The 10489-nt window shown below is 38.5% G+C and overlaps 2 protein-coding genes across 2 annotated transcripts; one reads left to right on the top strand and one right to left on the bottom strand.

Moving 5' to 3' along the window:
• Positions 1-151: 151 nt before the first annotated feature.
• LOC135167186 (vesicle transport protein GOT1B) lies at positions 152-3099 on the top strand. The gene is made up of 5 exons (XM_064130117.1): positions 152-341; positions 482-573; positions 644-822; positions 1226-1346; positions 1789-3099. Exons 1-5 carry the CDS (start codon positions 317-319, stop codon positions 1795-1797), a joined length of 426 nt encoding a protein of 141 aa, XP_063986187.1. The 5' UTR covers positions 152-316; the 3' UTR covers positions 1798-3099.
• On the bottom strand, positions 2321-10463 carry LOC135167184 (ADP,ATP carrier protein). Its single transcript, XM_064130115.1, has 4 exons — positions 10173-10463; positions 4968-5229; positions 3799-4033; positions 2321-3708 (listed from the first exon to the last, which is right to left on the bottom strand). The coding sequence occupies exons 1-4, from the start codon at positions 10330-10332 to the stop codon at positions 3466-3468; spliced, it is 900 nt and encodes a 299-aa protein (XP_063986185.1). The 5' UTR covers positions 10333-10463; the 3' UTR covers positions 2321-3465.
• Positions 10464-10489: the final 26 nt, after the last annotated feature.

Genomic DNA, 10489 nt, shown 5'->3' with positions numbered 1-10489 from the left:
CAGGTCATGTTAAGTGATCGTACATGAGAAAATGGTGTTGTCAGGATGGAGAAACAGTTATCTCACCGTTGAATGATCCATGGAATTCTTGAATTACTTTCCATAAGCAATTGCATTCAATGACGTCATGGAGAAACCGGCGGTATTTCGAATAGTTGTCATATGGCACGCAGATCGTGCCACGATCACTGTGAATGACGTGGAGCTAGGTTAGGTTACCCGTTGGTGGCACAATTGCTGCCCAATATTTATCCACCATAAACATTCAATTTGTTTGGTTAAAGTGAATAATCCACGAATCTAGTGAATTGTAAATATGTTCGAAATCACCGACACACAGAGTGAGTGATTTTCCAATAATTAATTGTTATTTTCATTCATTCCAAAGTGTGATTACTACCATGGGATGTGAGAATTGTCTGTTGAAGCTGAGCAATATCTGTTGTATCCCCAAAATTTCAACAATTTTCCATTGTTTCAGAAATTGGTGTGGGCCTCGCAGGCTTTGGAATGTTCTTCCTCTTCCTGGGGGTTTTGTTGCTATTTGATAAGGGTCTTCTTGCCATAGGAAATGTAAGCCATAATTGTTGTCCATTTAGTGTTTATTGTGGTGACTCGTTAAAAGCAAAGATCTTTGTTTCAGCTTTTATTCATATCCGGTCTAGGATGTGTAATAGGACCAAAGAGAACGTTTAGTTTCTTTTTTCAACGACACAAAATGAAGGCCAGTATTGCTTTTTTGGGTGGAGTTATTATTGTTCTCATTGGATGGCCAATTGTTGGAATGATTTTCGAAATTTATGGATTTGTGCTTCTCTTCAGGTAAGTCGATAATGAATTTTAATACATAAATTATAGTTTGGGTTATCGAGGTCTCATGGAATGAGTTATTTTTTATGATAAATGATCTACTAATTACGATTAATTCCCAAAAGAAAATGCATTTTGCCTCGAAAGATTTATCATATATTCTTTATCATATATCATAGATTTTCATATATATATATATATTCTGGACTAAAATTAAATTGTTTCTGAAATGATAGCTTCACAATTAATATTTATGACTGTGAATCATTTTCATGAATTAGTTTCATCTTAAAAAAGGAATCATATTTTCAATTACATCGGGCAAACCTTTGATGAAAGCCTTCTGACAAATGCGATCCTAATTTTTTTGTTGTACGTAAATGGATATTAATTAATTCTTGAATTTCTATTTCAGTGGATTTTTACCAGTAGCTATAAACTTCCTCCGCAGAGTTCCCATTCTCGGAACGTTCTTAAACATGCCAGGAATCAGCAGGATTCTGGATATGTTGGCTGGTGACTCCAATAGGACAACAGTATGACCTCCTCCCTAAGAAAAATTTACCCTAAACAAGACACTGTAAATAATCAACATGCACCCCCACCTCACATCATCTCACATTTGCTTCTCTCTGTCATTCCATTTCTTCTGCACTTAAAATTTTTGTATTGATTATAAAAAAGAAAAAAAAACGAAAAATATTCGATGCCAATTACATGTAAGTGTTCAGTGTTCGTCGTCTAATTTATGCCGTCGTCTCCTCGATTTTGACGTGTTTGAATTCGAATGGAAATGAGGAATCAATGAGTATATACGTACCTTGTACTTGTATCTGACAGAAAAATAATTGAAAGCGAAAAAACCACAAAGTAATTGTAAGAGATAAAAAAAAAATATAAAAACTGATGAATGAACAGACGAAATAGAGACTGAAGTGCATTCCCTCAATTATCTGTTCTTTATCTTCTTTGTTTCAGGAATTCTAGCATCAGATTCCCGATGTGCATGTTCAGAAAATATTTCGATCTATTTCCATAAACCTCCAGCTATCGAATTTTTTTTGCGTTATTTTTTTCTATCCCACCATCAGAACTAACTACCAGATAAAAGATGAACAGATTCCTCGTTGGTTATCTGTCTACTGTTGTAATAATTAGCGTTGCTCTCACTCGGGAGAATTTCATTGACGTATCGTTAAAAACCAGAATGACGTAGGGAGGTAGTAAAGTGTCATGTGATCGACCTCGATCCTTGGCCCCTCAGATACCGCGCATTTATTCGCTGTGACAAAACTGGGCTAGACAAATATTATTTAATCGTTGAGCAAGCAAATACTCATCTACTTTGACATAAAAATATTTTAAGGCCGATTCATTTTCTCGACGTTTTGTATTAGTAATTTTCTGAATTAAAAATTATCCGGGGAACCTACTTGAATTTTCCTAATGCAAAACACCACGAAAAAAATGGAAGAAACCAGTTAAGCACCAAATAAAAGATGAGAAAATGTAGTTTCCACTTTTTTTTATTGATTCGACATTTGATCTGCATACATCCTAACATGAACAGAAGTAGATGCATACACAGACTCATTGTTTTTTCATTATCTTACACACTGATGTCTGGAGTGCGAATTAATTATTTTATTGAGTTAATCATCCCCCTAAACATGGTGTACTTTTTGTTCACGGATATCGTTGAATGATCGCGTCATATTTTCTCATGTAATTATTACGAATTATTAATTATCTACAATGGGCCGAGAATAAAGGGCGGGGGCAGCCCAGGTCTACGCACCCCGCCATCGTCGTCGATGGTTCTTCTCTGTTGTGTTGTTGTTTTTATTTAATAAATCGTCGCGCGTCCCTCTCAATTGTGTCTTTTTGATTTAAATTAATTAGGTTTAAGTTTCGTCGCTGTTAAATCTTCACATATTCACCTTGATTCGCTCGTACAGCGAGCACATTCTGAATCTCCCATTTGTTTTTAAATCAGTCATCAACATGATGAGTCGACAGACTTGCGTCTGGATTGAATTAGATTAAATTATGAATGTTCTAGTTTTGTTTATTTTTTTTTATTTTTTTTTTCGTTAGGCAGTCGTTTTGAGGGACGTGCCGTTAAATTTCACAAATGTTGTCACACTCGCGATCCGCTCGCAAGCGAAGCTTTGTATTAATTAAATTAAAATTCTGCTATTTTCTTTAATTAAATAATCGTGTACCGGGAGTCGCTGCAATGAATACTGAATCCGGTAATAAATTTAAAGAAAAAAGAAAGAACGAAAAGGACAAACTTAGATAAACTGAACAGAGCCGAGGCTAGGCTCTACATGAGCTAAAGGACGTCAAGCTACCATAAGTTTATTTTTCATTCATAAAATTGTCGACGAGTTTAATATTTTCCATTTTCGCTTTTTCCTTTTTTTTTCAATGATGGTAGATCGTGTCCAAAGACTCGGGAATTTTCCGGCTTCCTGAATTGCTTGACATTTCACGTTTTAACAGTGAAATTCTCCGGTTATTGGTGTTGTTGATGATGAAGATGGTGAGGGGTCGCAGTGTTTTTGTCGAGTAGATGGGTGAGGAGGAAAAATAGGGGAAAAGGTTTTTCTCGGTTGTTTTTCTTATTGTTGTGGACTTGAAAAAAACTGTTTAGAGGAGGTTCTTGATCTCGTCGTAGAGTACCAATACGAGGGCACCGCCAGTACCACGAAGAACGTTCGAGAATGCACCCTTGAAGAAGGCACCACCACCCTCAGTTCTGTAGATGGTTCCCCAGCAGTGGAGGGTGTTTTTGTAGAGCATTTCACTCTTGGCACGTCCAGACTGCATCATCATACGCCTACGTACTGTGTCGAATGGATATGAGATGATACCAGCGACAGTAGTGACACACTGTTGAAGAGAAAAATCGTTATTAATTTTTTGAGATCAATGAATTCGTTGATTCCCTCGGTTTCGTTGGTTATCAGGTGATATACTGACCTGTGCAATACCCCAGGAGACGAGGAATGGTGTCTTCTTGGGGTCTGGGAGCATACCACGTGCGGTGTCATAGAAACCGAAGTATGAGGCACGGTAGATGATGATACCCTGGACTGATACACCGAATCCACGGTACAGACCAACGAGACCGTCAGATTTGAAAATCTTGGTCAGGCAGTTACCAAGACCGGTGAATTCACGGTCACCACCGACTTTACCGACATCAGCAGCTAATCTGTAATTTACAGGGAGAAATTAGGGATTTTTAATTAAGCGATTCAAGCGATCATTCACTTCCAGTTATATATGTCTCTAGAAGCTTGCGAAGACAATCTTCGCTCTCTATATAATTTTTTTTAGTTCTCACTTCATTCTAAGGAAACCCCTGTGGTTATGAACCTACCGAATTGCATTTTCTCCTGCAATTATTTCTTACACATACAACTACTTCATAGAATCGACAAAACAACAATTGAATCGACACAATAGCTTCTTATATAGGTAAAAATAAATAATTGTGGGTGAAAACTTTTTTCTACAAATTTACATCCATACAAAAGTCCATTTCCTTTTTATAGCTACGAAGAAAATTATTTTATGTTTGGAATAGAAAATTTAATCAGTTTATTATGGATTATAATCAATAGATGGAATATTTGTTCTCGAGTCGACTTATTTAATGAACGGAAAAGGGATAAAGTAGAAAAAATTAATTTCAATAGACATTTATTTAATTATTTCTACTCAACCTTTCTTACTTCATAAGACACAAGCCAAGAAGACGATCAAATATTCCAATAGAATCCGACAAAAATAATAGAATTGTCTATAGATGTTTAATTCAAATTGTCTTGTGTGTTAAATATTTATCTAGCGTTTAAAAATTCAGAACTCTTTAGCAAAATAAATAATCTCTGAATTTATTTTGCGATTTACCTGACTCCACCAATTAGGTATTGTTAATACGACTTGAAAAACAGATAAGAAAATTTTCATGGAGCTATTCCTGGCACCTTTTAGCATAATGCAAACAAGTTTATCCTTCTTACATTTACAGATATTTAGCGAGAAGTGATACGTTCTGACGTTAAATTAACTCATCTCCTTTTATTTGAATTGAAATAAAACTGCTCACTCTTATGTTTTGAAAGTATTATTCTGACAACTACCTGGTTCTGGCGAAGTCAAGTGGGTAGACAAAGCACAGTGATGTGGCACCAGCAGCACCACCAGAAGCAAGATTACCAGCGAAGTAACGCCAGAACTGGGTGTTCTTGTCAACACCACCAAGGAACACCTGCTTGTACTTGTCCTTGAAGGCAAAGTTGAGGGCCTGGGTGGGGAAGTAACGGATGACGTTTGCGAAGTTACCACGCCAGAAACTGAGGAAACCCTGCTCCTTTGGGATACGGACGAAGCAATCTACCATACCTAGAAGCAAAAAACAAATTCATACGTCAAGGTTTGCCCGAACTAATTTAATTAAATTTTTTTAATGAAAAGAAGTGAATGTTTTGAGAGCTAACAACACTTGAAACCTGTCCAGTCGTTTCAATGATATTTGAGGGAAAGATAGTCTAGATGTGATCGTGACAGAACTATAATTATCGTTTCCCTTGTAATCATTAGGTATTATCTACTTAAAAAACTACTCCGCTGCCTCATCAAGTCGTTACTCTAGTCAATAATATAAATTCATAAAAATTTAATTAAAAACCAACAGCTGAAAGAGGAAAGGATTCTAAAAACTCATAGAGTCTGGAAGGTTCTGCTGTTCCCCAAGACCAATGTGACCAAATCTAGAATTTTCTAGAATTTCCTTAGCTACTCAATTAATTATCTAATAATTGTCTACTTGATCAGTTGATTTCCCCAGTTTGTATTATTACATTTGAGGCCGTTCTAGATCATTCCACAGAAAAGATAATGACCAATGCATCGTTCCCTTCCACGATTCGCGTCGGTTTGATCCTTGGTACAGGGTGGTAGTGACCACGTTGGAACCTAACCTCCGTGAGTTGTCCAAAATGGCGGATGTCTATCGCAAATTGCAGCTTTATCAATCTATCCATTTCCCAACCAGTGATGCCAGATGGGGGCAAAAATCCCACGCGTGGGAGTTTCATGCGCAACTCCCTCGCGCACCTACCGCTACGGGGTATGCCAAATCCCATGCGTGGGACTTTCATGCGCAGCTCCCTCGCGCAACTACTGCTACTGGGCATGCGCGCGACCACAGGCTCAAATCAAAGGTGGCGGATTTAATCATTTCTATTCGCTATTTCTAATAATTTCTATAAGTATAATACAATAAGAATCTAATCTACATCATGCAGAATCTAGGTACTACATTAATTGATTTTAACAAAAACAAATACAGTACTTTCTTTATTTGATATTTGTCTTTTTTTGAGGCTTACCAGGGCAACATAGATATATATACACACATATATATATGTACTTGCATTCTTCCGCTTTTCGATGCTCTTTTCACCGTCCGTTTTTTTTTTTTGTATTTTCGTTCTAGGAATTGACACTATGGACTGTGTCGAACTCCATTGTTTGGGAACAAATTCTTGACATGTGTTGACATTCACACATACACACTCGTATATATCAAAACAATGACTTCTAAAACAAAATTCGAGCTGAAGAGGCTCACTCAGTCCAAGACAAGCAGCGATCGAACCTCAACGTGTGATTTCGTGTTTTTCTGTGGTTTTCGAGTGTTTTGGATAGCTGGAAGATGGAAGTGGTCCAGACGAAGGTGACAGGAAGTCCAGTTTCCAGTACTCGAGTATCGAAAAAAAGGAAAATATTTCAAGAATCTTGGAAACATGAACCTGAGTTTTCTGGATGGGTGAAAAGAGTCGATAAGTATCCAAATCGTGTGTTTTGTTGTGCATGTAATAAGCAGATTGCCGCGGGGAAATCTGAGCTTCGGAAGCATGCCGGGACTGATCGGCATAGAGATAATATGTTGAAGCCCAATTTCATCCCCGGGGGTCCAAAATTAATTGATGAAGGGAATGCTCCCGAAGAAGATTCCAGTAGTGTTGCGTTGGCCCATCAAAAAGCAATTAAAACCGCGGAAATCTTATTGGCTAATTGCATTGCAGAGCGTAATGTTCCCATCAGTTTCATCGATTACATTCTTCCTGTAATGAAACGATCATTTCCGGATAGCATAATCGCGCAAGATTGTTCTATGAAACGTACAAAGTGTACGAACATCATTACGAATATTTTGGGGAAAGTCGCGAACGATAATCTCGTGAAAATTTTAAGGATAAATAAGTTTTCAATTCTTGCAGACGAAACAACAGATATTTCGAAAAAGAAAGTTTTTTGTGTTCTCGCGCGATATGTTTCTCCTGACAGCGGTAATGTTCATACGGAATTATTAGATCTTCTCGAACTGGATCCAACGGATGGTTCAGCAGAAAAAATTTATAATTCGTTTCAATTATCTTTACGCGAAAAACAAATTCCTTTGCAGAATATCGTGGGCTTGGCCTGTGATAACGCGAGTGTTATGATCGGTGTTAGAAATTCCTTCGCACAGCGATTGAAATTAGAGGTTCCGAATTTGATTTTGATGAATTGCATTTGCCATTCATCCGCGATCGTAGCGTCGAAAGCTTGTAGTAAGTTGCCCAATGAGCCGGAAGAATTGATTAGAGGTGCATCGATGTATCTCTCGAATAGTCCGAAACGATGCGCGGTTTTAGAAGAATATCAGGAATTCTTCGGAGAACAAAAATTGAAAATATTGAGCCTGTCAAACACACGATGGTTGTCTTTACATCAGTGTGTCTCGCGAATTATTCATAATTGGGAACCCTTAAAATTATTCTTCTTATCAGCTATGCTGGAAGAGCAATCATCTTCTGCCCAGAATTTGCATAAATTGCTGGACGATGAATGTGTGAAGGGCTATTTTCTTTTTTTGCAATATTCATTGAATTTCTTCAATTCTTTCAATGCCCTCTTTCAGTCTCGTCAGTTTATGCTTCATAAATTGGCTGAATGCAGTGAGGGACTCATTCGTAAAATCGCGCGGAATTTTTTGAAGAAAGATGTAATCGATCAACTTTTCGTGAAACATATCAATGTTAATCATCCGGATCACTTTCTTCCCTTGGAGAAGATTAACCTCGGACCGGCATGCAACCAGCTTGTTCAGAATTTCCCACGACCTGTCGCTCAGCAATTTCGGCTTAAATGTTTAGATTTTTACATAACCGCGACTTCCGAAATGAAATCGCGTTTACCGCACGCGCATCCCATTATTCAACATTTGGAATTTTTAAATCCTGAATCGGCACTAGACGATGATATCAACCGCATTAAATCGACAGTTATTCAAAATGTCGCTTCTCATTTCGGTCATTTTGATGAAACTGATTTAGCTTTTGAATGGCACTCATTGCCCGATGCCTTTATTCATTCAGGCGAGAAAAAACGTGTGTGTGCATTACCTGTTGATCAGTTTTGGAATGAAGTATCAGAGTTGAAAGATTTTACTGATTCTGTCATGTTCCCGAATCTGACAAAACTCACAAAAATTATCCTCTGTCTACCACATTCTAATGCTGAAGCAGAGCGTATTTTCTCGATTGTGACAGATGTCAAACCCAGGAAACGCAATAAGCTTGGTACTGATTGCCTCAAGTCGATTTGTCAGATACGGTCCTCTAATCAGTGTCACAAAGTCGATTGCACTACTTTTCAAGTACATCAGGATCATCTCGATTTACATAATTCAAATAATTTGTATCCCAAACAATATTCCTAAAGTGAGAAAAGTATTTTTAGTTTAGTAGAAAGGATAATTTCAAGTATTTTCGCCTATTAAAAAGTCAACTCTTTCAAACTATTATAATCATCATCTGCTCATTAAACTCAGGTTCTCTCGAGGATTCTATACAACATGAAAAACCATTCAATTAATCTATTTTTTCAGAACCAAACGGCCCTTTTTAGGGCCCCCAAATGATAAACGTGGAAAACTCAATAAAGTTTTGTTAATAATATCCTGATCTTTTTTTAAAATGATTGCGTAATATTAATTCTATTTTTCGTTTGTGACGAAAAAAAATTATATATTCCCAAAATTGACGCTCTTGGCCCGTGACCCACCCCCTTGTGACCCTCGGGACGCTTGACCCATACCCAAGTGATCCTCGCATTCCTTGACTTTTCCATAAAATTCCCTCCTAACATTTCATCCATCCCCCCTTACCCTCATAACCCATCAAACATTACTTGATAGAATTCAAGTGTTTAAACGTGGCGCCAAGCAACCTGCGCCCTAGCTAGAGCGCAGTGGTACGCGGAGTGGGGCAGTGGGAGACGTGTGGGTCCCGCATCTGGCATCACTGTTCCCAACAATGCAATTGCTGAAACGCCTGACAGGACATTTTTGACATTTACCGACATTGGAGGATCCCACTGACCGTTGGCATCTCTCACAGTTGGTTCTAACGTCAATGGTCAAGTACGAACCGCATGTAACCGGACATTTAATTCTCCTAATGTGATATTGAGGTCACTCCATATTCGCCTCTTTTATAGCACCTCAACCAATTCAACTGAATCCATCGACCATTTCTCTTCGACATTTTTTCCTTCTCCAAATTTCCTTCAGCAAAAAATATCAGCAATGCTTTTTTCCTCTCATAATGCCCTCAGATGTCGAATCAAAATTCTTCTTGAAGATGATCTCAAGTCGAGTGATGAATAATCCACCGCGTTAAACCTCTCATCAATGATCAGCCTCATGGCATATGAAAAAATTAACCGCCATGTTGGACGGCATCGTTATCGATCGACGCCAGTAACCAGTGACCATTTTCCATCTTTTATTCCCTTCAGGAAGGAAGCAACACGCCATCTGGATTGTCTCTTATCGACCCGACTTGCCAAAAGACAAAAGTGCATGCTCCCTTCGTCAAGTTATGTAAGAATCGAGTGATGAACTTTATTACATAAACCGTTCACACCAGCGATACATTTTCTTTCCCCAACAAATTTCTCGAATGCTCGTAGACAAAAGTGTAATGGAGTCAATTAATTTCCGTTGGACTAGGAAAAACTGGGCGTTACGTAACGGAAAAACCTCCCCAGTAACGAATGATGGACAGATTCCCTCGTGACCTCGACACGCGTCTCAACCCGATGACATTGACACTATTACAACCGTCACATGCTCAGGAATTTGATGATTTTTTTTTCCTTCTCACTCATTGAGTCTTAATTTGGCCCACGCGGTGAGCTCCAATGACATGCGGGGACAGCGGAAACTCCACGAGTCAAGTGATTAACGTCGAATGCCGACTCGGGAGGTTAAAATAATAAATAAATAAACTCACCCTTGTAACGCTGGTCCTCAGCGATTTGCTTCGAGATGTGCTGTACCTGAAGAAGCAGCTTGACACGTTCGATCGGCGCAACGGCAGTTTTTGAGATGGCAGCGGCACAACCACCGGCAATAAAATCCTTGGCAAAGGCCACGGGATCCGCGAGAGACATTTTGTGTTGTGGGTATTAAAACTTTTTTTCAGTTAAAGGAAGAAAAAAGGGAGTATTGTTGCCTCCTCTTAATGTGTTAAAGGTGTGTAGTGGACGCGCGCCGGACGACGAGTGAGCGAGCCGAGTGTTCTTCTCGATTATGCCGACCCTACCTACG

The sequence above is a fragment of the Diachasmimorpha longicaudata genome, chromosome 11 (assembly GCF_034640455.1).
Source record: "Diachasmimorpha longicaudata isolate KC_UGA_2023 chromosome 11, iyDiaLong2, whole genome shotgun sequence".
NCBI lineage: Eukaryota > Metazoa > Arthropoda > Insecta > Hymenoptera > Braconidae > Diachasmimorpha > Diachasmimorpha longicaudata.
This window is presented reverse-complemented; position numbering and strand designations above follow the sequence as displayed.